Source organism: Ictalurus punctatus, chromosome 7 (assembly GCF_001660625.3).
Source record: "Ictalurus punctatus breed USDA103 chromosome 7, Coco_2.0, whole genome shotgun sequence".
Classification (NCBI taxonomy): Eukaryota; Metazoa; Chordata; class Actinopteri; order Siluriformes; family Ictaluridae; genus Ictalurus; species Ictalurus punctatus.
The window spans coordinates 27,553,729-27,581,509 of record NC_030422.2 but is presented as its reverse complement, the minus strand read 5'-3'; the positions used below and the strand labels follow the sequence as shown (position 1 = coordinate 27,581,509).

The window sequence follows — 27,781 nt, the reverse complement described above, 5'->3', positions numbered from 1 at the left end:
ACAGTGACCTTTACTAATACAAGAGAGGCCTGTAGGTTCTTTAATGTTGTCCTTGACTCCTTTGTGACTTCCTAGATGAGTCGTCGCTGTGCTCTTGGAGGAAATTTGGAAGGTCGGCCACTTCTGGGAAGGTTCACTACTGTGATGTTTTTCCTTTTGGAGATAATGACTCTCACTGTGGTTCTTTGGAGTCCCAGAGCCTTTGAAATAGCTTTGTAACCCTTCCCAGACTGATGTATTTCAATCACCTTCTTCCTCATCGTTTCCCAGAATGTCTTTCAATTTTGGCATAGTGTGTTACTGATTTAGAACCTTTAACCAACTTCATGCTGCTGAAAAAAATTATATTTAAGTGTTGATTAGATTGAACAGGGTTTGCAGTAATCAGGCATGGTTGTGTCTAGTCCAGCTGAACCCCTTTATGAATGCATTTTCATAGATTTTGGGGAATTAGTAACTATGGGGGCAAATACATTTTCACACCAGCCCAGTTGGTATTGGATAACCTTTTTGCTTCAATAAATAACATTATCATTAAAAACTGTCTTTTGTGTTTACTCAGGTAGCCTTTGTGTTATCTTTGATTTTGTTTTCATTTCTGAAACAGTTTAGTATGAGATCCGAAGAAATCATGATGGGGAAAATACTTTTCACAGCACTGTGTGTTTGTGTTTTTTTTTTCTTTATATTTATTTTTTCCATGTACTTGGGATTTATTCGAGTGACATTCAAGAATTAATTCATCAACCGTTTTCTCCTGGTCAGGGTGACAGTGGATCCAGAGCCTATCCCCGTAACACATGTTGAAATACACCCTGGATGGGACGTCAGTCCATCTCAGGGCACCATACACACTCTTGCACACTCATTCACACATAAGGACAGTTTAGTGTATCTATGGGTTTTTTTTGGGAGGAACCCAGGAAACCCATAGGAAACTAATGTGGACATGGGGGAAAACGTGCAAAACTCCACAGAGACATTAACCTGAGCTCAGGGTCGAACTGGCAACCCCGGAGCTGAGTGCCGCCGTCAGTTATTCTGCATTCGTGTTGTGTGGTATTTTGCAAGTTCATGGATGCCTCCACAAATGTGCGTCAAAATGTGTTTGCTCTGTCAGAGCATGTAAAGCTCATAAAAGCTACTTTGACCCTATGTTTACAGTTACAGGCCTGAGTGACTACTGCTTCTGTTCTACTATAGTGTCCTTCAAACTTAACCCTACTGAACAACACCTTACTAATGAGGTCTAACTTGTAGCTGAACAGTCATGCTTCGAAATCTATTGGCAAACCTTCCCAGAAGAATGGAGGTGATTTTAACAGCAAAGGGGGACTCAATCTGGAAATGGGGATGTTCAACTGTGTGACGGGGAGGGGGCAAAAACTTTTGCACTCCTCTTTATCTATCTCTATCTCTACATGCTTAGAGAGACAGAGAGAGACAGAGAGACAACAACAACAAAGAGTGAAGTTCTCTCCACGTGCGCAAACAAGAGTGACGTCCAAACAACCCGTCCAATCAGAAGGCGAGTTTCCGTGTGCGTCAGAGAACAACACGGTGACGTATCCGTGTTGTCTCCTAGCAGAGGAGGAAACGGAGCAGGCCGAAGACTTCGCGTGTAAAACAGCTCGCGAGAAATATTATTATTAGCGAAATATTTATTAGAATTATAAAGAAAATCGAATTTTGTCGAATTGCGTCATCGAACGGAAATGACGTGACTCCAGTTCGTGAAAACTTCAAGCTTTACCGTTCTGGCTAGTCTGTGCTAGCGTGCTAGCAATGAGCTGCTGTTTGTTTTGATAGCATGGTTTTATTGTCATCCAAAAATGAATGAGAAATCGTAAACAGTTCGCTGTATATATTATTATTATTAATATTTTGAAGTAGTATTTATCTAGTAAAGGAGTGTGTCAGAGAGAGAGTGAAGAGTGTAGAGAAAGAGGAGCGCTGATTAGCTAGCTCTCAGACTAACAGTAGTGACTATGGGAAACTGTCTGAAATCCCCGACATCGGACGACATTTCGTTACTGCACGAGTCTCAGTCGGACCGAACCAGCACCGGGGACGGAGCTGAGCCCGAGTTAGAGCCTCCTCCGCCGTATGAGGTCAGTTCATCACAGCCATCACAGCAGGTGCTGAGCCGGAGAGCCTGAGAGGCTTGTTGTGTTCCTGAGGTGCAGGCTGGTGTTCCTGCTCAGGGACTGAGAGATGAAGCACTGGGTTTATGTACAGAGCAGAGGGTTATATTTACATTTATACTCCCAGGTGTTCAGGGTTAGATGATGTGTTAGAGTCTGTGCTGCAGGTGTTTAGATACAGACATGCACACGTTAGACAGCAATTACAACTTTATAATAAAAAAATAAATAAAGTGCCTGTTTTTCTTTCTTTCTTTTCTTCCTTCTTTTATTCCTTCCTTCTGTCCTTCCTCGCTTCCTCACTTGTTTCCTACCTTGCTTTCTTCCTTCCTTCCTTCCTTCCTTCCTCACATTGTCACTTTCTTTCTCACGTTGTCCCTTGATTCCTTCCTTCCTTCCTTCCTCACTTCCTTCCTTCCTTTGTCTCTTGATTCCTTCCTCCCTTGCTTCTTTCCTTCCTTCCTTTCTTCATTCCTCACTTCCTTCCTTTGTCTCTTGATTCCCTCTTTACCTTTACTTCATCCCTTCCTTCCTTCTTCACTTCCTTCCTCACTTCATCCCTTCCTTCCTCACTTCATCCCTTCCTTCCTCCCTTCCTTCCTTCCTCACTTCATCTCTTCCTTCCTTCCTTCCTTCCTTCCTTCCTTCCTTCCTCACTTCCTTCCTTCCTCACTTCATCTCTTCCTTCCTCACTTCCTTCCTTCCTTCCTCACTTCATCTCTTCCTTCCTCACTTCATCTCTTCCTTCCTCACTTCATCTCTTCCTTCCTCACTTCATCTCTTCCTTCCTCACTTCCTTCCTTCCTCACTCCCTTCCTTTCTTCCTCACTCCCTTCCTTCCTCACTTCATCTCTTCCTTCCTCACTTCATTCCTTCCTTCCTCACTTCCTTCCTTCCTCACTTCCTTCCTTCCTCACTTCCTTCCTTCCTCACTTCATCTCTTCCTTCCTCACTTCATCTCTTCCTTCCTCCCTTCCTTCCTTCCTTCCTTCCTCACTTCCTTCCTTCCTCACTCCCTTCCTTTCTTCCTCACTTCATCTCTTCCTTCCTCACTTCATCTCTTCCTTCCTCACTTCCTTCCTTCCTCACTTCATCCCTTCCTTCCTCACTTCCTTCCTTCCTCACTTCATCTCTTCCTTCCTCACTTCATCTCTTCCTTCCTCACTTCCTTCCTCACTTCATCTCTTCCTTCCTCACTTCCTTCTTCACTTCATCTCTTCCTTCCTCACTTCCTTCTTCACTTCTTCTCTTCCTTCCTTCACTCTCAGAAAGGACGTGTTAATATCCTACACACGTTTTGTGTTATTACTATTTCAACACGTTGCTTTAAATTATCCAATAAATGTGTTTAAAAAGAAAAAGAAAGAGAGAAAAAAACTTCACACGAGTGACGGACACAACATGTGTTAAATTATTGTCCAATCACGTTACGGACTGCGCTCCCGACGCCATCATCCGACTCTGATCTCGATCGTGACAGCGGAGTCGGAGTCCCGAGGCGAGGAAACCAAGCGAACACAGGTAAGTTAGCGTTCGTCGTTATTTAGCGTTAACGCTGCTGAAAATGCCTGGCCGAGCTTGTGATGTTTAGGCAGGGACCTCGAAAGTGTTTTGACTGTAAAACAGTAACTCGGCGCGTGATTAACTTTAATATCATGTACTTCCTCAGTGTCGGTGTTACACTACTAGTGTCGTGTTTATGTTGGCGGTGAAATAAGGATTGAGGTTTTTCTATAATTCTCTGGGTCTGTATCTTATCCCAGGTAGAATTAGTTAGCTGGATGCTGTCACTAGTCACAGTAGGGATGAGTGATGCTAACCTAAACACTCACCTGAGGTAATAACATTACTTTAGCATACCCCTTGCGGTAATGTTCGACATCCCCATGACCTTTTTGAACGTTAACAATAACGTAACATTACAGCTATTCACCATCATGGTGTAATACAGAGAGTGGGTTAATGGTAACTGCGTTTAGCACGTGTTTTGGACAAGGCAAGCTGAAGTAATTAGCATTAGCATTTGTCTTGTATTCGGTAACAGGTGCAGACAGTCAGTGGCTAACGGAACTTAGCTAGCTCAGTAATGTCAAGGTCAGAAGTTCTTCACAAGGTTAACGTGACGAGAAGAGAGGATGGGGTTACGGTAGGTTGTAATGTTTTCCTCGAGCTCTGTAACGTTGGCTGACTTAATTACAGCAGGCTGTGCAAAAGAATCGGCGGTGAGGTGCTAAAGGCGGGAAAATAAATATTCGCGAGTCAGCTAGATTTTCCGATTTTTTGCGAGTCTACAGCGCGGTTTTGTTCATTAGGAGAGTCACATTTCCAAAATGACACAGTTTGACAGAATTTCTCGGTTAAAGCCCAAAGGAATTTGTGTGTATTTCGTAACTAACAACTAACCAACAGTCTGTTTGCTGTTTTGCAGCTTTTCTGATGGAAGGAAGCGGGATTCCTGAGTTCCCTGATGGCAGAGAGATTTGTACGACGATGCATCAGCTCCAGTTCTTACATCTGTCAAATGTTTAAATGATTTGAATAAACGTCACCTGAATTTCATGCTGCTGTTTGTTTATTTTGTGAGCATTTTAGTAGAATTTTAGCATATAAACAGATAGCATTTTAGGATAATTGTAGGGGAAAACGTATAAACACATCTGTTTTAAGAGTCTTCACTCCTTCACTCACTCCTTCACTCACTCCTTCACTCACTCCTTCATTCGCTCCTTCATTCACTCACTCCTTCACTCACTCCTTCACTCACTCCTTCACTCACTCCTTCATTCACTCCTTCACTCCTTCACTCACTCCTTCACTCACTCCTTCACTCACTCCTTCACTCACTCCTTCATTCACTCCTTCACTCACGCCTTCACTCCTTCACTCCTTCACTCACGCCTTCACTCCTTCACTCACTCCTTCACTCACTCCTTCACTCACGCCTTCACTCCTTCACTCACTCCTTCACTCACTCCTTCATTCACTCACTCCTTCATTCACTCCTTCACTCACTCACTCCTTCACTCACTCCTTCACTCACTCCTTCACTCACTCCTTCATTCACTCCTTCACTCACGCCTTCACTCCTTCACTCACTCCTTCACTCACTCCTTCACTCACTCCTTCACTCACTCCTTCACTCCTTCACTCACGCCTTCACTCCTTCACTCACTCCTTCACTCACGCCTTCACTCCTTCACTCACTCCTTCACTCACTTCTTCATTCACTCACTCCTTCATTCACTCCTTCACTCACTCACTCCTTCATTCAATCCTTCACTCACTCCTTCCTTCACTCACTCCTTCACTCACTCCTTCCTTCACTCACTCCTTCATTCACTCCTTCCTTCACTCACTCCTTCCTTCACTCACTCCTTCATTCACTCCTTCCTTCACTCACTCCTTCACTCACTCCTTCCTTCACTCACTCCTTCACTCACTCCTTCACTCCCTCCTTCACTCCCTCCTTCCCTCACTCCTTCCTTCACTCACTCCTTCCTTCACTCCCTCCTCCCCTCACTCCTTCACTCCCTCCTTCCTTCACTCCTTCCTTCACTCCTTCCTTCACTCCTTCCTTCACTCCCTCCTTCACTCCCTCCTTCCTTCACTCACTCCTTCACTCCCTCCTTCCTTCACTCCTTCCTTCACTCCTTCCTTCACTCCCTCCTTCCTTCACTCCTTCCTTCACTCCCTCCTTCCTTCACTCCCTCCTTCACTCCTTCCTTCACTCCCTCCTACCTTCACTCACTCATTCACTCACTCCTACACTCACTCTTTCACTCCTTCACTCACTCCTTCATTCACTCCTACACTCACTCACTCCTTCCTTCACTACTTCACTCACTCCTTCACTCCTTCCTTCACTCACTCCTTCATTCACTCCCTCCTTCATTCACTCCCTCCTTCATTCACTCCTTCACTCCCTCCTGCCTTCACTCCTTCATTCACTCCCTCCTTCCTTCACTTACTTCTTCATTCCTTCATCCACTCCTTCACTCACTCCTTCATCCACTCCTTCACTCACTCCTTTATTCACTCCTTCACTCACTCCTCCACTCCCAACAGTGTCAGCTTGTCAGTGCTGGGATTTGAGCTCGTACCCTTCAGTCAGTAGCCCAATCAGTAATGCTGTGAATATGACGATACAATACCAATACTGTGATAAATGACAGAACAATGTACTCTTCTGAGATATCACGGGTAACGCAATATTTAACACAATATATATTCCAAACTGACTTCAAGCAGCTGGTCTGAGTTTAGTCTTGAATCTTTTAAAGTTTGAAACTTTAAAATGTTAAAATAATTGATCAAATATCATTGTTTTGTCAAATAACATTTTTTTTGTCAAATCATCTTTTTTTGAAGAAATTAAATAGCAGTCATTCCCTGAGTTTTTGCCATTTAAAAAAAAAACAACTCTACAGTCAGCCACTTAAATATTGTGATACACATCATGTGTCGTCAAAATGTCTTCAAGCAGTATGATTTTCGCCAAAGCCTCAACCACTAAACCTACATGTACACGACATTAGTCACTATATGGCTGAAAGTATGTGGACACCTGACCCTCAAAGCTATACGGTTTAAACCACGGGCGTTAATTAATATGGAGTTTTATAGTCGTATCTTTCCTGGTATAATAAGTTCCATTCTTCTGGGAAGGCTTTCCGCTAGATTTTGGAGCGTGGCTATCTCTAAATTCAGCTACCAGAGCGTTAGCGAGGTCAGGCACTGATGTTGATGTGAGGAGACTCCAGTTCCAGTTCATCCCAAAGGTGTTCAATGGGGTTGAGGTCAGGACTCTTTGACTTCTTGTGCACAGGAGCATTGTCCTGCTGGAACAGGTTCGAGCCTCTTAGTTCCCCTGAAGGGAAACTGTAACGCTACAGCGTACACAGACGTTCTAGACAGTTGTGTGCTTTGGCGAAGAACAATATATGGGTTTGAGATAAATCGTCTTTCCTTATAACGCCTTTCTTTAAAGCAGCTGCGGTGTCTGACGGTGGCACTGCTGCCAAATCCTATTCACTTAACTTAATACCCACATACATGCTTTGTTGTGCAGGAGCAGGCCCGCATGCCCGTGTACCATCCCACACCCAGCCAGACATGTCTGGCCACCCAGCTGACCGAAGAGGAGCAGATCCGCATCGCTCAGCGCATCGGCCTCATTCAGCACCTGCCCAGAGGAGTGTTCGACGGAGGGAAGGACGGCTCAGAGAAGAAGATCCGCGAGTGAGTGCACTACAAGGGTCACGCAGGGGTCACCGGTGAAATTCATGAAATCATGCAGATACAGGTCAGGTCAAGAGCTTCAATTCAAACACGAGTGGTGGTGATGCAGTCTCCATGATCTCAGTGGCATTGCTGGTTTGAGCGTTTCAGAAAACACTGATCTCCTGGGATTTTTAAAAATTTTTGTTTACACACAACAAAGTCTCTAAAGTTTCTACAGAAAGGGTGCGGGAAACAAACAAAAAAGTCCTGAGGAGAATAGCCGGCCCGGTGACCGGTTCGACCTGACAGGTGACCACTGATCAAATAAGCACTCTTTACAGCCACGGTGAGCAGAAAAGCATCTCAAAAATGTCCGACTTTGAGGCGGATAGGCTAGAACAGGAAAATATCACATCAGGTTTCACTCCTGTGAGCCAAGTACAGGAATCTGAGGCTACAGGTGAAGATTGGAAGAAAATTTAAAAAAAACCCCAAAACAAAAACGTCACCTGGTCTTGTCCAGTCTCGCTTAGGTGGTGTTTTTGGAGAATAATAAACTTTGTGTTGGCAGCAGTAACGTGGTGGAGCTGCATTGCTCCACCACGTCATCGATTTCTTTTCCTACAGTAGCTGACCCACAAGTGTTTTTAAAATCCGCCCATGACCGCCTGCGTTTAGAATAAAACCGCCCAAGCGTCTGCGTTAGGAAAACACGTCTAACCGTTCCAAGCCCGAGAAACATCTAGAAGTCGGTTTTGGAACGGAGACCGGGCTCGGTAACGAATCCCAGTTTCCTTTTCTTCTCTTTAGGTGTGTGATTTGTATGATGGACTTTGTATACGGCGACCCCATCAGGTTCCTGCCCTGCATGCACATCTACCACATGGACTGCATAGACGACTGGCTCATGCGCTCCTTCACCTGTCCTTCCTGCATGGAACCAGTCGACGCCGCGCTCCTCTCCACGTACGAGACCAACTGACCATCAGCTGCACGTCGCCATGCTCTCTGGAGAGACCTCGTCCCCATCCTCGTCCTCGTCCTCGTCCTCCTCCTCGTCCTCCTCTCCGGTTCTCAACATCCAGCAAAGAGCGGCCGAAGGCCTCCGTCGTGTCCCCGGCCGCTCTTACTAGTTAAGGGGTTAGTATAGAGGCCAATCTTCGAAGATACCCAGCGCACACACTCACACACACTTATTTTTCTTTATCTCACTGCTCATGCACATTCTTTATCAGTTAGTCGCCATTTATTTCGGTATATATTTGCAGCAGAAATAGAAGAGATTGCCGAGGACTGAATATCTCTGGTCTCGCGTTAGAGCAGAAGTCTATATTCTCAAGCACTTATCGGCTTATTTCGAGCTTCAGTAATCGGACACTTTTTTTTGCCCCCCCTCCTTTTTTTTTTTTTTTTTACGAACCTGAAATGGCTGTTCTGAAGAAATGTGACGCAGTTCTCCGTCGCTTTGACTAAACGTGTAGAGTAGGTGTAGGCACAGGGGTGTACAACAATCTCCCAGAACGTGTGCGGATTATATCCCAGATAGCTTCTTTGCTTCTGATTTAATGCTTATGAGAGGAAGGGCTCAGTAAAGCAAGCTTTTATTACAATACGCATCGTTTATATAACACGTGCCCGTTCATCCAGTAGTTCTGTCAGTGCACTCGTTCTGATACGTTACCGTTTCTATAGAAACCTTGTATGACGGACGCTCCTTATGAAGGGATAGTGCGGGGGGGGAAGCATCCAGTGAGCAGCAGGTCTGTGAACGGAAACGCGTTGTCGATGAGAACGGCTAGACTGGTTCGAGCCGACAGGAAGGCTGTGCCGACTCGGACAACCACGGCGAGCATCTCAACACGTCAATCATTACCACTCATGTCAGCCAAGAACGGGTACAGTTTTGCAAAGAGCCTCCAGTGTCAGCAAGTTTCCCACCACTGGAAAGTCCTCACTACGCCTTGTGGTTTCCCTGAAGCGTAAGAAGCTCTTCTTAACGTCTAGACAGAATAAACCGGATGCGGATGTTCGACGGCATTAAACGTGACTAAATGGATCAAAACGTAAACGTAAGATGTAATCCTCGGCAAAGTGCTGTCGTGTAAGAGGAATAAAACGCTCCAGGACTTGCATGTATTAAAATGAAAATAATCAACCACCGTACCTTCGCTTTCCTTCCGCCTTGCGTCGCAGCACGCTGCCGTTTATCCGTTTTCCCGTACCAGCACACATCGAGGGTTTTATTCCCGACTCCGAATGTCGACGCGTTCGCCCTGACGCACGTCACGTCTTCAAGCCTTTACCGATCGAGGTTTCTGTTTCGCGTGACGCTTATTTCGGAAGATAGTTGTACACCTCCGAACTCCGGTTACACTACATGACGGATCTTTAAATCTCCCACAGACGCACAGCTAAAGCTGGAACACATCCGCCGAGTGTTTCCGCGCTCCCGTCGGGTCTCTTCTCAATCGTTTTATTGCCAAAGGTGCAGAAATATACACAGGTAACTCGTCAAAAGGGCTCAGTTGTGCATGGGGTGGGGGGGGTTTTTGGTCGAACCAAATGACTACCTGTCTCAATCTACATTAGAAATGCTTGCACATACAAAAAAAAAAAAATACTAGTATGTACTAAACCTAGAGATTTGCACTTTACACACGAGAATTATGATGATAATGTATTTATGTAGAACGTTTTGTTTTTTTTTCCCCCCCGTTCTTCTTTTTCTGTCAGTAGTGCTGATGATTTTCTCAGATGCAAACAGAGCAGGTTATCTACAGCAGGGTCCGAAAGTCTGAGAGCGCCAGCGAAAATGCGTCTATTTTGCATCCTTTTCTAATTTTATGCAACAGATTTCCTTACATATGACACCATCGACAACAACTCGAGCGAAAGTGAAAAGGAGAATCTTTACGCGAATTGTTTCTTAGTATTTGGAACGTCCACTCTTTTTATTGTATTTTTCATTTTTTTTGCGCTTTAACGAGAGCGTGCACTCGAGCTGGCCGGATCGGACTCGACGAAGTCGGTGCACAACCTCCTGATCCGTTCGAGATCAAATTCCATCGGAGTGCCGTCTGATCACACGCTTCGATAGAAGAGATTAGGACGTCCGATCTTTCGTACAGAGCTGTTAACGCGGTCAATATCACACGTTCAATTAGCGAGCTAGAAATCGTGCCGAATCGTGAATATTAACTATCCAACATATTGAGCCTTCTGTTTCAATCCCGGATTTTCAGTGCGGTCTCAGACTTTTCGGATCCCGTCGGATCACTTCCTTTTCATTTGTATTATTCCGAGTCACTTATTCCACAAACCTAACGATATCCAGACTTCTTTATTAGTTGTTGAAATTACAAACTGATGCTGTTCACCATGGCGGCTTGAGCCATGGTCAATAAAAATGCAGACTATTAAACAAACGTAAGGGCTCTCGGCGTCTTTTTGCCTTTGAAACGAAGCGGAGGTGATATAACGACTGTACGGTTTACAGGTTTTCAAAGTGTGTTGCTTGTGTGTGTGTGTGTGTGTGTGTGTGCGCTTTTACTCCACCGAAGTGGATTGAGTGCATTGCAATTCACTCTTATTTCAGTAGTTTCCAGTTACTATGATTACAGGACAATTGATATTAAATGTCACGTGTTATAATTAGCCACATCCACCAATAGCAGCGTGTAAATTTACACCACTGTCGATTTCATTTTCTTAACAGCACTGCCTTGACCCGGTGACTAATCCCAGGTTTATATCCATGCACCGGTTCTGATTCGTTATCGCTTCTGTAGTAAGCGCTCATTCATGCCGCGGACGATCCGTATCATTTAAGCCTAATGGTATCGTTATTGGACATAGAGTGGTGCTTGAAAGTTTATGAACGCGTTAGAAGAGTATAAATATGGGGTAAAACGTTGAGATTTTCACACACGTCCTAAATGTAGCGAAACGAGACAAAAATATAATACTCGGTCATTTGTTTATTGAGGAAAACGATCCGATATTACGTATCTGTGAGTGTCAAAAGTAAATGGACCTCTTGGATTAGCAGTTAAATGTGAAGGTGAAATTGGAGTCAGGTGATTCCAATCAATGGGAGGATAATCAGGTGTGAGTGAGCGCTCTGTTTTATTTAAAGAACAGGGATCTATCAGAGTCTGATCTTCACAACACATGTCTGTGGAAGTGTATCATATCATGAACAAAGGAGATTTCTGAGGACCTCAGAAAAAGAGTTGTTGATGCTCATCAGGCTGGAAATGGCTACAAAACCATCTGTAAAGAGTTTGGACTCCACCGATCCACAGTCAGACAGATTGTGTACAGATGGAGGAAACTCAAGACTTAACCTCCCCAGGAGTGGAGACCAACAAAGATCACTCCAAGAGCAAGACGTGTAATAGTCCACGAGGTCACAAAGGACCCCAGGGGAACTTCTAAGCAACTAAAGTCCTCTCTCACATTGGATAATGTTAATGTTCATGAGTCCACCATCAGGAGAACACTGAACAACCATGGTGTGCATGGCAGGGTTACAAGGAGAAAGCCTCTGCTCTACAAAAAGAACATTTCTGCCTGTCTGCAGTTTGCTAAAGATCACGTGGACGAGCCAGAAGGCTGTTGGTAAAATATTTTGTGGATAGATGAGACCAAAATAGCACATTTTGATTTAAATGAGAAGGATTATGTTTGGAGAAAGGAAAACACTGCGTTCCAGCATAAGAACTTTATCCCATCTGTGAAACCTGGTGGTGGTAGTGTCAAGGTTTGGAACTGTTTCGCTGCATCCGGTCCAGGACGACTTCATCATTATTGGAAGAATAAATTCTGAATTATACCAACGAATAGTAAAGGAAAATGTCAGTAGATCTGTTCATGAACTGAATCTCAAGAGAAAGTGGCTCACGCAGTCATTCTACTAAAGAACAGTTAAAGAAGAATAAAGTGAATGATTTGGGAATGGACGAGTCAAAGTCCTGACCTTAATAGAAATAGAAATGTTGTGGAAAGGACCTGAAGCGAGCAGTTCATGTGAGGAAAGCAAAAGGTTCACATACTTTTCCCACTCACACATATGCCACGTTGGATCATTTTCCTCAATAAATAAATGACCGAGTAGAATATCGTTTGTTTAATTTTGTCCTCTTTAACTACTTTTAGGACTTATGGAGTATATAGAAAATTCACAAACTTTCAAGCACCCGTGCATGAATAACTTAAACGTTTCTCTGGTGAGGTTTTCTGTATTTATTTATTTATTTATTTATTTAACATTCCGTGAAAGAAGACGTCAGTCGGTTATAGTCCGCCTCGAGGGAAAGACGGACCACGGGTCAGTCTTCAGGATGGACAGATTCGAGGAAGGAAACAGGCAGGCGAGGGAGCGACTGTCCATAGCTCTGATAAAGGACTTGCAAACAGTCGTTGCACAACGTTAAACATAACTACAGAGCCCTCCACTAATATTGGCACCCACATATTGTTTGATATCCATAAGAGCAGAGTATTGAAGTGATTTTTATTTATTTTATTTATTTATTTATTTTTAACAAAAGGTTAAACGATAAAGACAATTTTTCACAGCCTTCTTTGCTCATATTTACCAAGGGTGCCAATATTACTGGAGGGCTGTGTATAAATGGATAAAAGTACTACATATTTGGGTTTAACTGCAATTGTTGGTGAAGCCTGAACGTGACGAGGGGGGGGGGACACACAGTTCAGGACATGCTGTTATTGTAAAATAATCACTTCCCTGTGAAAGTGATTCTTTTGGTTGGTTATTTTCCTCTACCGCCGCACCTCGGAGTGTTCTATACTTCTACGGTCTCCCTCTCGTTCACGATAGTTTCACTGAATAATTCTTAGTAGTTCATATGCTTCAAGATAAACTACAGCCAGGAGTTAAGGTGTTCGATAATGTTCCTTCCTGAAATGTTTTTTTCCTTTCAATAATCTCCAGCCCTGACTATGATCACAGAACGCCGCAAAAATGGGAAGAATCCAACGAGAGTCCAGTATGGTGTGGTATGCAGGGATTATGTTCCGTGTCTTTATCCAGCTCCCACTCGGCTGCTACTCTATGTGTGTGTCCTGAAATACAGCCTGTTCTTTCAGAGCACAGCTTAAGGCAGATTAAACATGTCGCAACTGTTCATGCGGTCCCTGGAGAAGAATACCGAGTACTGTGTTCAGATAAAACGCAAACTCTTAACGCGTTCCTCAAAACGAAGAGGAGAAGAAAAAAACACGTCTTAAAGTGGTGCACTGATGATGATGATGATGATGAGGCCATATCGAATACTGGAATCTGATTGGTCAGGACGTGTCGATTCATTTCCATCATACCACAAGCGGGATTTCATTCTGCACGCTGATTGGTCAGATGCAGGTGTGCAGTGGTTTTGTAGTCCCGGCTGTAACGCGAACAAGAGATTAATATTGTTCAGTCCGTACAGGATTACAGAGGGGTTTTCGTTGAAATTTTTGTGCCTGTTGCGGACGAAAATGCCTTTTTTTCGATTTTGCTGTGGAAACGACTTGCACGAAATTGTCTTTCGCAGCGATGTTCGCTGGTCAGTGAGACCTTTCGGCTGTACTCGTGTCCGCCGCACGGCACGTGAATAGAAGAGGGCCTCGCCTGAACGCACGTCGTGACGACGTCGGCCCAAATCCGCATGAAATCTGCGGCCGTTCCGAATATTTCCGAGTCCCGGAGGGAGTGATTAACGCGCTTGTTCTAATACGTTACGGTTTCTATAGTAACAGCTCATACACAGTACAACGGGAGCGCCACTTAATCCTAATAAACCCATTAAAAAAAAAAAAAAATGCATGTAAAAGTAAAATATTTGTTGATGTGAAAGTGTTTTTGTTTTGTGTTTTTTTTTAATTAGGGGAGACGTTTAACATTGATGGACGGGGTCTCTATTGTGAGCGCTTTGTAACGGAAACTTCAGAGTTACACTTTCCAATATCTCGGTAAAATGACATGAACCGGGGTTTTTTTCCTTGTTTGTTTTTGTTTTTGAGACCGCGAGAGCGAGAGAGAGAGAGAGAGAGGCTTGTACGGTGGACAAGTGAGGAGAAGCTGTTTTCCACCTTGGGAAAGTCTTCAAACAAGTCATCGTTGTTTTATAGCCAACACAACATTACACATTATAGCCATACAACATACATTTTGGTCACAGTCCCACTCCGAATACAGACAGACAGTACGAAGGGATATGAACACTGATCTGAAATGCGCACACGTGTTAGCGGAAGGATCCGGAACGCACTTTTACGGCTTGTACATGCCATGGAAGGTGACGGGAGACATGACGTCCACCTCGGCCCGGGCGATCTCCGACAGGTCCTTGGCGTTCAGGATCAGGCAGTACGTCGGTCTCTGTGCTCCGGGACACACCACGATGGTCAGCAGCACACCTACCAAACATTATAACAACACCCCCATTACACCTCACGCTGTAGACACGTGCAAATAAGCACACTTCTTTCCGATGTCTGTTTGTTTATTTATTTAGGAGAAACCTCCAGATTGATATGCGCTTTAATTAAACAGACTGCTTTCATATAGAGGAAAAAGTGCGTTCTAGCATTTTAACCATACGTTGTTGTTTTTTTTCCTTCAAAAGCACATCCACCCAGCACACTTATATTGTAGAAAGTGGGGGGGAAAGAAAAAAAAAAGAAAACGTATGCAGCTTTTAGAATGAAAGACTAAAATTTACAGTCTACGGTTACAAATTCAGCGTTTTGGCTCCAATAAACAAACAAACAAACAAACAATCTGCAAACATTTGAATGATTTCAACTGGTGCATTTTAATTCAAAGGAAATGACTGAATGTGTATGAATTGTAACATTGTATATTTATATATATATTAAATTTACTTAATTACTTATTTCCTCTGATGGGAAAATTAACTTAAGTAGCTTAACTGGTCGGTCCGTACAGGATTTCGCACAGGGTTTTTTTTTTCACGCTCGATTTTGCTGCATTTAAATTTTTTTTAAAAAAATTGCAATGCAACTTGAGTTTTTTGAGCTTTTTTTTTTTTTCTTCTTCCTAAAAACGACTAGAACCGGTGAAATTTCAGTCGCGTGAAATAGTTTCTCGCGCTCTTTCGCAGTGACGCTTGTCGGTAAGCGAGACCTTTTAGCCGCACCCGTATCCGACGCACGGTAATCGAAGACGGCTTTGGCTGAACGAGCGTCGTGATGACGTCACACGACACGCCTCGGCCCGGATCTACAGGAAACCTACGGTGATTTCCACAAATTTCCTCCGAATGTTGCGGAGTTCGCTCGATTTTGCGTTGATTTCTGCAAACATATCCTGGAAGATATCCGGCACTTCCGAAATACTTCAGGAACTCTGTGACTTACGTCCCAGTGAACTCACCAATCGATCATTTTAACAAATATATTTTACTGTTTAAGTGTCAAACCTGTGACACACTGAGTAACCTTTATTATTATTATTATTATTAGTAGTAGTAGTAGTAATAATAATAATAATATAAAATAGTAATAATATAATAATAATAATATAAAATAATAGTAATAATATAATAATAGTAATAATATAATAATAATATAAAATAATAGTAATAATAATATAATAATAATAATATAAAATAATAGTGATAATATAAAATAATAGTAATAATAATAATAATATAAAATAATAGTAATAATAATAATAATATAAAATAATAGTAATAATAATAATAATATAAAATAATAGTAATAATATAATAATAATATAAAATAATAGTAATAATAATATAATAATAATAATATAAAATAATAGTGATAATATAAAATAATAGTAATAATAATAATATAAAATAATAGTAATAATATAATAATAGTAATAATATAATAATAATAATAATATAAAATAATAGTAATAATAATAATATAAAATAATAGTAATAATAATATAATAATAATAATATAAAATAATAGTGATAATATAAAATAATAGTAATAATAATAATAATATAAAATAATAGTAATAATAATAATAATATAAAATAATAGTAATAATAATAATATAAAATAATAGTAATAATATAATAATAATATAAAATAATAGTAATAATAATATAATAATAATAATATAAAATAATAGTGATAATATAAAATAATAGTAATAATAATAATAATATAAAATAATAGTAATAATAATATAATAATAATAATAATAAGTGTGCAGATTTGACTTCTTATTTCCTTTTTCATCATTTATTTTTCAAAACGCCTTCATTTTGTAGCTCTTATTGAATCAGTCTATGCTTTGCTCTTTTTAAATCCGTGTAGAATTTTCTGGATATTGCAAACCACGATAAAAAGGTTAGTCATGCGGTTATTGTGATATCGATATTTAATATTGGCACCTGCTCGTGTTGTGTATCGACGCTACTCACCGTCGTCCTCGTCGACCCCGTCAGGGTTCTGCACGAACAGCGGCTCTGACGGGTACGAGTCCGGCTCCTGCCACACCCACGTCTCCTTGGTCCTTACGTTCAGCTTACAAATCTAAAGATCAGACATTCCGTCAAGCACTCTGTTAACAGAACAGTAACGTCTGGCGAAGATTATATTAGACTAAACTAAGACGGACACTTGCCCTGTCGGGGATGAAGTGGTTAAGGCCGAGGGCGTAGGCGTACGTGTAGTTCCTCCCGTTGCACGTTTTGTAGTTGATCTGAGGAAACTCGAAGGCTGTTGACACGGAGGATATAATGCTTTAAAGACAAAGTGTTTAGAGAAGGTGTACTTATACCACAGCGCTTTTCAACTCTCTCAAACCTGCAGGTTCGTCCTGACACCTTATCGTTTCTATAGTAACAGCTCGTTCACGGAGACTTACCTTTGTACAGCTCGACATAGTCGATTTTTTATTTATTTATTTATTTTTGCTGAAAAACATATCAATGTTTTTCTCTGGTGAAGTTTTCTGTAGCATGGAGAACTTTATTGGACATTTATGAATGACACATCGAGGTCATTTTTCATCTCATTAACTTCGAGAGAGAGAAGGTGGAAAAAAAAAAAAAAACCAGGCTTGTGAGCGAGCGACGGTTTATAGCTGCTATAACGTAAGTGATAATGGGAATTAACTTCTTTCGAGGACTTTCCACAACGTTAGGTGTAATTATAAATCGATTTTAAAAAAATGCACGTCCTTTACTAAAAACTAAAAATGTGGTATAAGAGAAATAAAACACTTCAGACATTCCACAACTCCATCCTTGATTGTTTTCCTATAACGACACTCCCGCAAGTGTTTTATTCCTTACTTTTATACAGGATGTTAGTATATTTCATATATTAACACATTTTTTTTTAAAAAGTAAGTGTTCAGAAATAGATCTGACCTTGGCGAGGGCCGGAGAAAAGCACCTCAGGCTCCAGCCAGATGGTTCCGTCTTCACACATCGTCGCTGTGGCTGTAGTGTACGGCAAAGCGATCAGATTCTTCCCCTGTTCCTCCTGTAAAAAGAGCGAGAGACGTTAATATAAACAGAGTGTCATTACAGATTTTTTTTTTTTTTAAAAAGGAAAATAAAGCCTTTAATGTAACGAATGAGTTATGTGAAATAAAGTGTGACGTACCCTGTAGGGATCCAGCGGGACGACAAACCTGCGCACTTCCGGCTGAGGGGCGATCATGGCGTGTTTCTTTACCTCGTCCCAGTTCTGACGCAGGTTCGCCAGCCACAGGTAGTTGTACACGAACTCAAATCTGTGGAGCAAGTGTGAAAACAAGTCAAGTGAGGCTAAGATGCGCACACAAATCCTGCTTATCTGCGTGTACAAAATCAAACACTGGTTTCCTATAGGAAATTGCGCTATAATTAAAATAAAAACCATATATATATATAAAATATATAACCATATAGATCTTGATGTGTGACGTGTGAAGGACTCCCGAAGCTCCTCGTGAAGCCAGTCGAGAAGTTTACTGAACGTGTGCAAAGCTTAATCAGAAATACTCTTCAGAATAAAATAAATAATATTTAATGTTCTTTTTAAAACTTGAAAAAATCAAGTATAACAACAGAGGCAGGGGTGATTCATTTTTTGGGAAAAAGGCAATAATTTATTACCTACTTCAGTGATGTACGCACCCTGGAGGTGGATTGAGGAGAGGTAGGCGGTAAATACTAATCATCTTACTTTTTTTTTTTTTTTCTCTGGTTGTTTGTTTGTTATTGTTTTTTATCTCCCACTTTCTTTTTCTTTTGGTTTTGGCTGTGATTGTTTCGTTGGGGTTGTTGGGTGGGGTTTTATAACGTGTAAAATGGAAATTTCCAATATAAATTCTATGATCAAAAGAATAAATAATAATAATAATAAAGCAGTTGTGATTTGCGTAACACTTTTCTTGATGATTGCAGAGCTTCATATTGTTAATGTCTTCATATTTCTAAAATACTACAAAATTGTAAAAAATAATAATAATAATAATAACAATAATAGTGAAGCCCGACTATGAGCAGGGGTGTACAAACTTTTGACTGGTAGTGCATGTAAAAAAGCGATACATCCTGGCAAAACCAGTTAAATAAATATAAGGCAAGATATTTCAATGGTTGAAAAGCAAAGTAGTCTAAAGTAACGGGCGTTTTTATACATAAAACTGACATTTAAAAAAATAATAAATGACCAAACATTACCACCCCATCCCATCCCATAATTCCACTTGGACCCTAATGACGGTTTGATTCATGTACCCTTTCCAGGTGCACAGGTCGAAAACAATAAACCCCGAGTCTTCATAACAGTTGATGTGGTGGAAAAGTCCCATGGCTGAAGTCCTGAATTTGAAGTCGATGTACTCGCCTGGATCCTTCGTGGCTATGTGAATCCATGTCTGTAGAAATCACAGGAAAATCAATCAGTAAAACATTACAAGAACTCCATCCTGAGACTTTTTTTTTTAATGTACAAAGGTACATCTTGTCTTTAATTTATTCATTTTCATATGGTTCATTTACATGTGATTCATTTACATGTGATTCACTTTCATGAGATTCATATTCAAGTGATACGTAAATGAATCACATGAAAATGTATCACATGAAAATGAATTTCATGAGAATGAATCACATGTAAATGAATCATACGTAAATGAATCACATGAAAATGTATGATTCATTTACATGTGATTCATTTTCATGAGATTCATTTTCATGAGATTCATTTTCATGTGATTCATTTTCATGTGATTCATTTACATGTGATTCACTTTCATGAGATTCATATTCAAGTGATACGTAAATGAATCACATGAAAATGTATCACATGAAAATGAATTTCATGAGAATGAATCACATGTAAATGAATCATACGTAAATGAATCACATGAAAATGTATGATTAATTTACATGTGATTCATTTTCATGAGATTCATTTTCATGTGATTCATTTTCATGTGTTTTTCATTTACATGTGATTCATTTACATGTGATTCATTTACTAATTTGCTTCTCTTTAAATCCAGTTTTAGACTGTGATATTACAAAGGTCTTTCCAGATTATTACTTCCAGAGACTATTAACTACGTACTGTTCATCTTAGTTACTGAATAATTCGGGATTGTAATAATAATAATCATAATTATAATCATAATTAATCATAAACTCGGATTGAGGGATTAAAGGTGCGATAGTCTTTTTAGGGTTTATTTTCTGATACAGGGAATATTGCTGCTGCTTTGTTGTTAATATTCAACACAGCACTGACTTACCAATAAAATCAAATCCGATGTGTTTAATCAGCGCATGACGAGGGATTTATTTCGAGTATGTGACTGTCATCATAATATCATTAATGACACATTATTTCAAAATCTCACTTTCACAGTCTCTCGCTTTGAGCGTAAATTTGACTTGCACCGTCTCGCTTAAATCGGTTTCAGTATTATTTGCATCTTTGGGTGGTTTCAATAAATCAAAGAAAGACGCTATAAATTCATAATTGTTCTGAATTATTTTCAAACTGGGTTTCATTTCTTTATGCGATAATTATACACGGCTATTCATAAGTTGATTCACAGTCATGTCAAGATATAAAAGTTTCCTATTTAAGTAGCTTTGATGTAGTTAGCTACGTTTTCTTAGTAACTTGTAGTGAAGTGTAACTATTTAAAAAAAAAATTTAAGGGTAGCTTTTTTAGCTTAACTGCTTCAAACTATGAGTAGCTTGTAGCTTAAAAAGCTAGTTTCAAAGTAGCTTCCATAACACTGTTGACAAGTCGAAGGAGTGTTTTCAGTAGCTTTTACGGGTTGTACATGGTGAATTACAAGTTCGCCTCAAACTCTAGTTGAACCACCATGGATTCTGGGGGCGGGGCTTTGTGTACATGGGTGAAAATGGGGGGTTTGGGTTGGGGTGGGGGTCACAAATATTGCCTAATGCATCTTTAAACAGACAAAGCTGTCCTTATTTGTTTCCCGTTCTACAGCTCAGGGTCGTTGTTTTTTTTTTTGTTGTTTTTTTTGGGGGGGTTTGCCATACTTACGGGTGTAAAGAAAAACTTTAGGCGTAAGCTTGTTATAAATTCTGATTAACCAGGGTAAAAAATTCCAACATGGCAACTTCTACAGAGGACAGGATCTAGCGTTTATTTTCTTTTCTGTTTTGGCATATGTAACTTTATTGGTATCTATATCCATTAAATTGTATCCCTCCACGGTCAACTGTATTCCTCCTACACTGTATTCTTGCTCAATATACCGTATGCTTTGATGTGCAATATTTATAATATAATTACTCCTTTCTGCTCGTCGGATTCGAAGCAGTCCATGTAGTTGGATCCGCGAATAGCCCAGGCACTCAGGAACTTCAGCAGGTTGATTTTGATGGGCGTCTCTACAAACACAAAGTGGTTCTCCGTCATCCCGAAGCTGAACAGAAAAACACACACACATACACACACACACGGGACAAGTCATCAGGAGACTCATGCTTCATGTCGGTTAGCTGATGATCTATCACGCAGTCGTCGTCTCCAAATGAAAGTGAATTCGAACCTGTGCACGTAGGACGGTTTAAACCTCTCCGCGCTGGGAAACTGCACCACCACCTTGGATTTCTCAATCGGGTCTGACTTATCTGAGGGAGAAAAAAGAACGAAACAAAGCACATTTCTCCTTATCAGAAGTCACAAGTTGTAGACACAAAGCTGAGCGGCTGAGAGTTAACGTCCAACAGTGGAGCTCAGGATTGAAACTCATCATTTGTAGCTGTGAAGAATACAGTGAAATCTCCCCGTGCTGCGGGGGTTTCCTCTGGGTACTCCGGTTTCCTCCCCCAGTCCAAAGACATGCATGATAGGCTGTTTGGCATGTCCAAAGTGTATGAATGGGTGTGTGAGTGTGTATGTGATTGTGCCCTGCGATGGATTGGCACCCTGTCCAGGGTGAACCCCGCCTCGTGCCCGATGCTCCCTGGGATAGTCTCCAGGTTCCCCGTGACCCTGAAAAGGATAAAGCAGTATAGAAGATGGATGGATGGATGGATATATATACCAGAGGTGTGGCTTCTGCTTGGCTGGAATGAAAACCTGCACCCACACCGCCCCTTTCCAGATAAGACTGGACACCCCTGGATTAATACGTTTAGATTATATACCTGTGATTGTTATATCGTACGTTCGTCAGATCCGTTCGGTTCAGTTCATGGCTCTATGTTCGTTTCCTGTCAATTCAGTTCAATTCGGTGCACTCTTGTTTATTCCTTCTGCATGATTCAGATGTTTGGAAGTTGATATTCGGAGTTCAGTATGAGCACCGGTTACCTTTCTGCTTGGGGGGGATCTTGACAATGTTGTAAGCCAGCGAGGCTCCTTTCCCCATGCAGTTTCCGATGTTGTACACCGTGCCGTCTCTCTCGATGTGCGGGTGAGCCGTTATCCCGTTTATGTTGACGTATTTGCACATGTCCACCTTTCGTTTCAGAAAGAAAAGCAAATGTCAACTCTGCTATTTAACGCTCATAATGTCAGCTTAAGCTGCTCTGAGACAGAGCAGTTATAGTGCACGAGGTCGATTACCGTCACTCTTAACATTATAAAACCAGCTTTATATTGTTATAAATTGTTGTTTGGGAATTTATTTGAGTGTACAGACTGCATTCTCAGAAAAAAAAGAGTGCATCACGTGTACTTTTTGTAGGTGTATTGTACCTGGAAATGTGTAGTGAAGATAATCTTTACTCAAATGGAGGTTTTTAAGGTTCAGTTACGTACCTTAAATTATTTTAACGATACACTATGTTCACATTTTCAAGTGTACTAAATGTACGGTTTAGAAGCGTGGACAAGGGCTATTAGTCTTTTATTCCATAGTTGCCTGGCAGACCCTAGGTTCAACAAACAAAGAGGAAAAAATTATTATAATAACTTAAATGTAACATAAAAGTGGTACGACACACTTCGATGTTGTAACTACAGCACATCATGATAAATCTAAGATTTGTCCACCATGTTTTCTGACAGTGTGGTCAAAGTGTGAAATTTGCCGCCGAAGCAGTGTTGTGTCATTCGTTTAAAAACAAAAAATAAACAAGGAGGAGTTAAAAATGTCATTGTAAAATCTGAGTTAAACATCAAATAAGTGATGGACAAGCGTTATTACGTCATGAAATATACGAGCCAATCAGGATCAATATGCAAATGATTGCCAGGTGGAACTTGAGGGGGTGGGGCATGTAAGACTGGGGGTGTGTCCAATGTACATATTAATAGAATCTGGATTTTTTTTTTTGATGACGGTAGTCTCTGTGCTTCTACTCCATTATTTTTGAAAGGTTCAGAACAAATCGGGGTGATTTAAAAATGTCCTGCAGATGCATTGTTCATTCAGCGTCACCTTTTTTAGAGTCTCTAAAGTGTCCGGGTTCACTTTCGTGATGTAATTCGTCTCCGTGACGGCGTAGAAGTCTTCTCCAATGGGGTAAACGTTCACCAGGCAGTTATCCGTCACCTCAACGCCCTTGAAGTAAGAAAAAAACCTGCACAAGATGCACACCAGTGTGTTACGACTGACCAACTGACAGCATCCATGCAGCATACAGACATATCATAGTCTTTATAGACGACAGAGTTTTATAGATAGAGTTAGTAGAATAATACCTGGAGAAGATGTTCTTGCAGGGATCCGGGTAAGCGCATGTTCCAAATTCAGTGATTACAACACGATTCTCTGTTATGGCACGAACGTAAGCGTCTGTTTTAATGAACCTGTGAGTGAAACATACCGTATTCTCTGTTCAGTAAAGCACTAAACCGATTAATAAATAATATCATGCACCGAGGTTTCAATTCATTCATCCGTTATGCTTTCTCTCATTTCTCTTATATATACACAGTTGCAATCAAAACGATCCGACCCTCATCGCAAATCAGGTTTATTGTCAAAATAATCAGCTGTTTGCGATGAACAAATCAAACACAAGCAATTGAAATAGTTCAACACAACGAATGCTTATAATGATTTCTCCAGTTTCAAAATTATTCACCCCCTTCATGGCGAGCATCTTTAGTACTCAGTAGAGCTCCTTTTGCTGTTATGACCTGCTGCAAACGAGATGCAGAGCTTCTGGCAGCGTTCCTGAGGAATCTTTACCCGTTCCTCATGAGCAGTGGGCTCCAGTTCAGTAATATTCTTGGGTTTGCGTGCTGCAACCAACGTCTTCAAATCCCACCAGAGATCTTCTATGGGTTTCAAGTCAGGTGACTGTTATGGCCCTGTAGAATCTTCCAGAACTTCTTCTGCAACCAAGCCTTGGTGGAATCTGAGGTTCGCTTGGGATCATTGTCCTGCTGGAAGGTTCAATGACGCCCAAGCTTCAGCTTCCTCACAGACAGCATAAAATTTTCTCCTAGAATTGACTGATACTTCAATGAATCCATCTTGCCTTCCGCACGCTGCAGGTTTCCAGTGCCAGAGGATGCAAAGCAGCCGCAGAGCATCACCGAGCCTCCACCATGCTCGACTGTGGACAGAGTGTTCTTTCTTCATTCTTCTTCCTCCAGACATACCGCTGATCCATCGTGCTGAAAACTTCCAGTTTTGTTTCATCGCTCCACAGAACAGACTCCGAAAACTTCCGTGGCTTATTTATATGATTTTGAGTGACTTTTCTTGTGCTTTTGGGTCAGTAGTGCTGAACGTCTTGGAGTTCTGCCATGGAAACCTTCTGCATTTAGTACGCGCCTTACTGTGCTCACTGAAACCTCAGTGCCTGTTACACAAAGTCTTGCTGCAGGTCTTTTGCAGTCACTCGAGGGTTTTTCACAACCTGCCTTCTCACAAATCTGTTTGATGGCTTCCTTTTTCTGCCCCGTCCAGGTATTTCATATGTTTTCTACCCCTAGCCAGTTCAGGTATTTCATGTGTTCCAGCTCGAGCACACCTGCTGCAACTAATGAAGCCCTTGATTGGTTGCATCAGGTGTGCTTGAGACAGCACCTGTTTTGCATATTTGTGCTGTTGTGATGGATTCTCTTCAGGGGTTGAATCATTTTGAAACTGGAGAAATCATTATAAGTTGCATTTTCAGTTGAATTTGTGGAAACCACTTGAAGCATTCGTGTTGAACTATTTCAATTGCTTGTGTTTGATTTGTTCATCGCAAACAGCTGAAAGTCTGTACATTTTGACAATAAACCTGATTTGCAATGGGGGAACAACCTCTGGTGGCTAAAACCCAACATAACAAGTCAAAGTCACCTGACATTTATATATGCAAAGTTTTACATAGCTACAGTTCTACATATTCTGCATTTATTTATGTATAGTTCTACATATTACGGTCAATATGTAAGGAATAAAACAGATGCTGGTTTAGGACAATAATCAACAGCAGGGTGATGTGATGTGGAGTTACTGTTACCACCCCGAAGGTAATTATTTTCCCAAAACAGCACATCCTGAAGTGTTTTATTCCTCTTAAACCACAGCAATTTGTCAACTATTCATTTTTTAAATGTATTAATTAACGACACATCATACTTTCCCCCCCACTTATAGTTATCTATTTATATTTAATTTTGTGGAACGTCCCCAAGTGTGGAAGTGTGTGTCCCCAAGATGTGGAACATCCCCAAGTGTCCTTATAATTCACCAGACACGTCGCTGTATGATTATAATTCAGATTCCCTATGCCTCGTCAGGAAAATTGCTTTGAATTTCTTCATCATGGCTTAGAGTAGTTCCTCATTTGTTGTTTTTAAAGTTTAACGGTACAGATTGTTTTTCTAATGTTTAACTGCTAAACATGTGCTAAAGATGGATGTTTGGAAGTAAATCCTTCTGTAGAAGATTGTAAACCTACTTGCGGAAGTAAGTGACCTGACCGTTGCTGAAATCAAACTTGTGCATCAGGGCTTGGCCATCGAAGAGATGATAGAAGGGTTCAGATCCGACCTCGAACAGACCTGGACCCAAGCGGAGCAGACTTCCTCTTATAAACGATGGGATTCGACCTGAAAAGTGACATATTATACTGGTTAATAAAACGATATAGCACTCTAGACTATTAAGAAGATGAGGCGGTTTAATAGTGGGCCAGAATAAGAATAATAATTTTTTTAAATCCTGAAATGAAGGAACTAGGATTATTTTTCTACGGTATGTTTGAATGATATTATTATTATTATTATTATTATTATTATTATTATTATTATTATTACAGACAGGTTGGTAAAAATGCCCAGCTGCACCTTTAAACACATGAAAAACAAAACTGCATTGTCTAATCTAAAAAATATGAATAAAATAGAAATAAAAGCTGAACATACCAGAGACTGTCGCTGGAAGCGGTTCACTGAGCTCCTCCACAGTCTCAAAGATCTTCTTATAGTCTCCAGCAGGGTGTTCAAATCTGAAAAGTAAAGCATTTAACATACAGTTGAGGTCATAAGTTTAGAATCTTTAAACTGTTCATAATTTAATAAATTATAATAAAAAGAGAAGTCATAAAAATTGCATTCATTTTTTTAAAATTTAGTTCTGCATACCAGATGTTTCACATAACAGATGTTTTCATATAGTCCACAAGACACGGTAAATAACTGAATTTACACAAACGAACCGGTTTACACACGCTTGATTGTTAATCCCGTGTGTCGTTACCTGGATGATCATCGACTATGTTTATGTTTTGTGATGGTTGTTCATGAGTCCCTTGTTCGTCCTGAGCAGTTAAACTGCCCACTGTTCTTCAGAAAAATCCTCCAGGTCCTGCACATTCTTTGCTTTTCCAGCGTCTTCTACATATTCGACCCCTTTCCAACAGCGGCTATATGATGCCGAGATCCGTCTTTTCATACTCAGGACGACTGACGGACTCGTACACGACTCTTACAAAAGGTGCACACGTTCACTGATGCTCAAGAAGGTGACTCGATACATTAAGAGCCAGGGGGGTGCAAACTTTTGAACAGGATGATCGGTGTAAATTGTTATTATTTCGTTTAAAGGTCTTATTTTTGTCATTTAGAAGCTACATAAGATATTTACATGTTTCCCAGAAGACAAAAGAATAACAATTTACCTTGATCATCCTGTTCAAAAGTTTATCCCCCCTCCCAACTGTATCTTTTTATTTTATATTTGTTTTTTTTTTTTTTTTTTTTTTTTAATCAACTGTGAAAACCTAGTTTTCTACTTATTAATGTTGGTACCAGCCTACAATCATTTCTAATGTTAAATGTGGTGTTAGGTAGTAAACCACAGAAACCCTGACCAGGTTAAAGCATCTCCTAAAGATCTAGACAATGCCATTACTCTTTCAGCATGCATTCCTACAAACTTCATTCCAACATCTACGCTGTTTGTTAGAGTGATTTGACCACCTTGTCATGGGCGGATATATTTCAAATGCTTTCATTCATCTTCATTTACTGCTTTCTCCTGGTCAGGGTCGTGACGGATCCGGAGCTTATCCCAGGAACACTGAGAGCAAGGTGGGTGAATTCAACCTGCATGGGACGCCAGTCCATCACAGCGCACCATGCATGGACACGATCATGCGTAAGGGCAAGTTATCTTAGCCAATCCACCTATGGCAGGTTTTTTGGAGTTGGGAGGAAACCGGAGAAACCGGAAGAAACCAACATGGACACGGGGAGAACAAGGGAAACTCTCCATCCGAGTAACCCTAAATAAAGTAAAATACTACATATACAATCAAGGAAGCTTACACTAAAGCCTTTGAAGCATAGATTTCACACACACACACACAAGCAAGCATATACATATATATATATATATATATATATATATATATATATATATATATATATATATATATATATATATATACATAGTGTGAATTTGGGAGCATTGGGAGCAGTTTTGTAATAAACCGAAAATAAAAACTCACCGGCTGACCAT

At 40.7% G+C, this 27,781-nt stretch overlaps 2 protein-coding genes across 3 annotated transcripts; one reads left to right on the top strand and one right to left on the bottom strand.

Moving 5' to 3' along the window:
* The first annotated feature begins 1,555 nt into the window (after window positions 1–1,555).
* On the top strand, window positions 1,556–19,260 carry LOC108268111 (RING finger protein 11). 2 transcript variants are annotated; one of them, XR_006982851.2, is made up of 4 exons: window positions 1,556–2,111; window positions 7,213–7,382; window positions 8,175–8,504; window positions 19,121–19,260. XR_006982851.2 is itself a non-coding variant. In XM_017472829.3 (3 exons), the coding sequence occupies exons 1-3, from the start codon at window positions 1,989–1,991 to the stop codon at window positions 8,344–8,346; spliced, it is 465 nt and encodes a 154-aa protein (XP_017328318.1). In that variant the 5' UTR covers window positions 1,556–1,988; the 3' UTR covers window positions 8,347–10,789. The 2 variants fall into 2 exon arrangements, 1 of the variants encoding a protein (XP_017328318.1); XM_017472829.3 differs by lacking the exon at window positions 19,121–19,260 and having other exon boundaries at window positions 8,175–10,789.
* On the bottom strand, window positions 12,405–27,781 carry rpe65a (retinoid isomerohydrolase RPE65 a). The gene is made up of 14 exons (XM_017471176.3): window positions 27,771–27,781; window positions 26,185–26,267; window positions 25,719–25,869; window positions 23,515–23,622; window positions 23,252–23,393; window positions 22,180–22,327; window positions 21,413–21,494; window positions 21,154–21,286; window positions 19,112–19,251; window positions 17,991–18,120; window positions 17,753–17,867; window positions 17,002–17,096; window positions 16,799–16,910; window positions 12,405–14,789 (listed from the first exon to the last, which is right to left on the bottom strand). Exons 1-14 carry the CDS (start codon window positions 27,779–27,781, stop codon window positions 14,644–14,646), a joined length of 1,596 nt encoding a protein of 531 aa, XP_017326665.1. The 3' UTR covers window positions 12,405–14,643.

Excerpts from the sequence above, each read along its gene's own strand:
- LOC108268111 (XM_017472829.3), top strand. The coding sequence starts at position 1,989 with ATGGGAAACTGTCTGAAATCCCCGACATCGGACGACATTTCGTTACTG. Across the intron at positions 2,112-7,212 it reads AGCCTCCTCCGCCGTATGAG|GAGCAGGCCCGCATGCCCGT; the intron begins GTCAGTTCATCA and ends TTTGTTGTGCAG. Across the intron at positions 7,383-8,174 it reads TCAGAGAAGAAGATCCGCGA|GTGTGTGATTTGTATGATGG; the intron begins GTGAGTGCACTA and ends TCTTCTCTTTAG.
- rpe65a (XM_017471176.3), bottom strand. Across the intron at positions 23,623-25,718 it reads CAGGTCACTTACTTCCGCAA|GTTCATTAAAACAGACGCTT; the intron begins GTAGGTTTACAA and ends TTTCACTCACAG. Across the intron at positions 16,911-17,001 it reads ACCACTTCATCCCCGACAGG|ATTTGTAAGCTGAACGTAAG; the intron begins GCAAGTGTCCGT and ends TCTGATCTTTAG.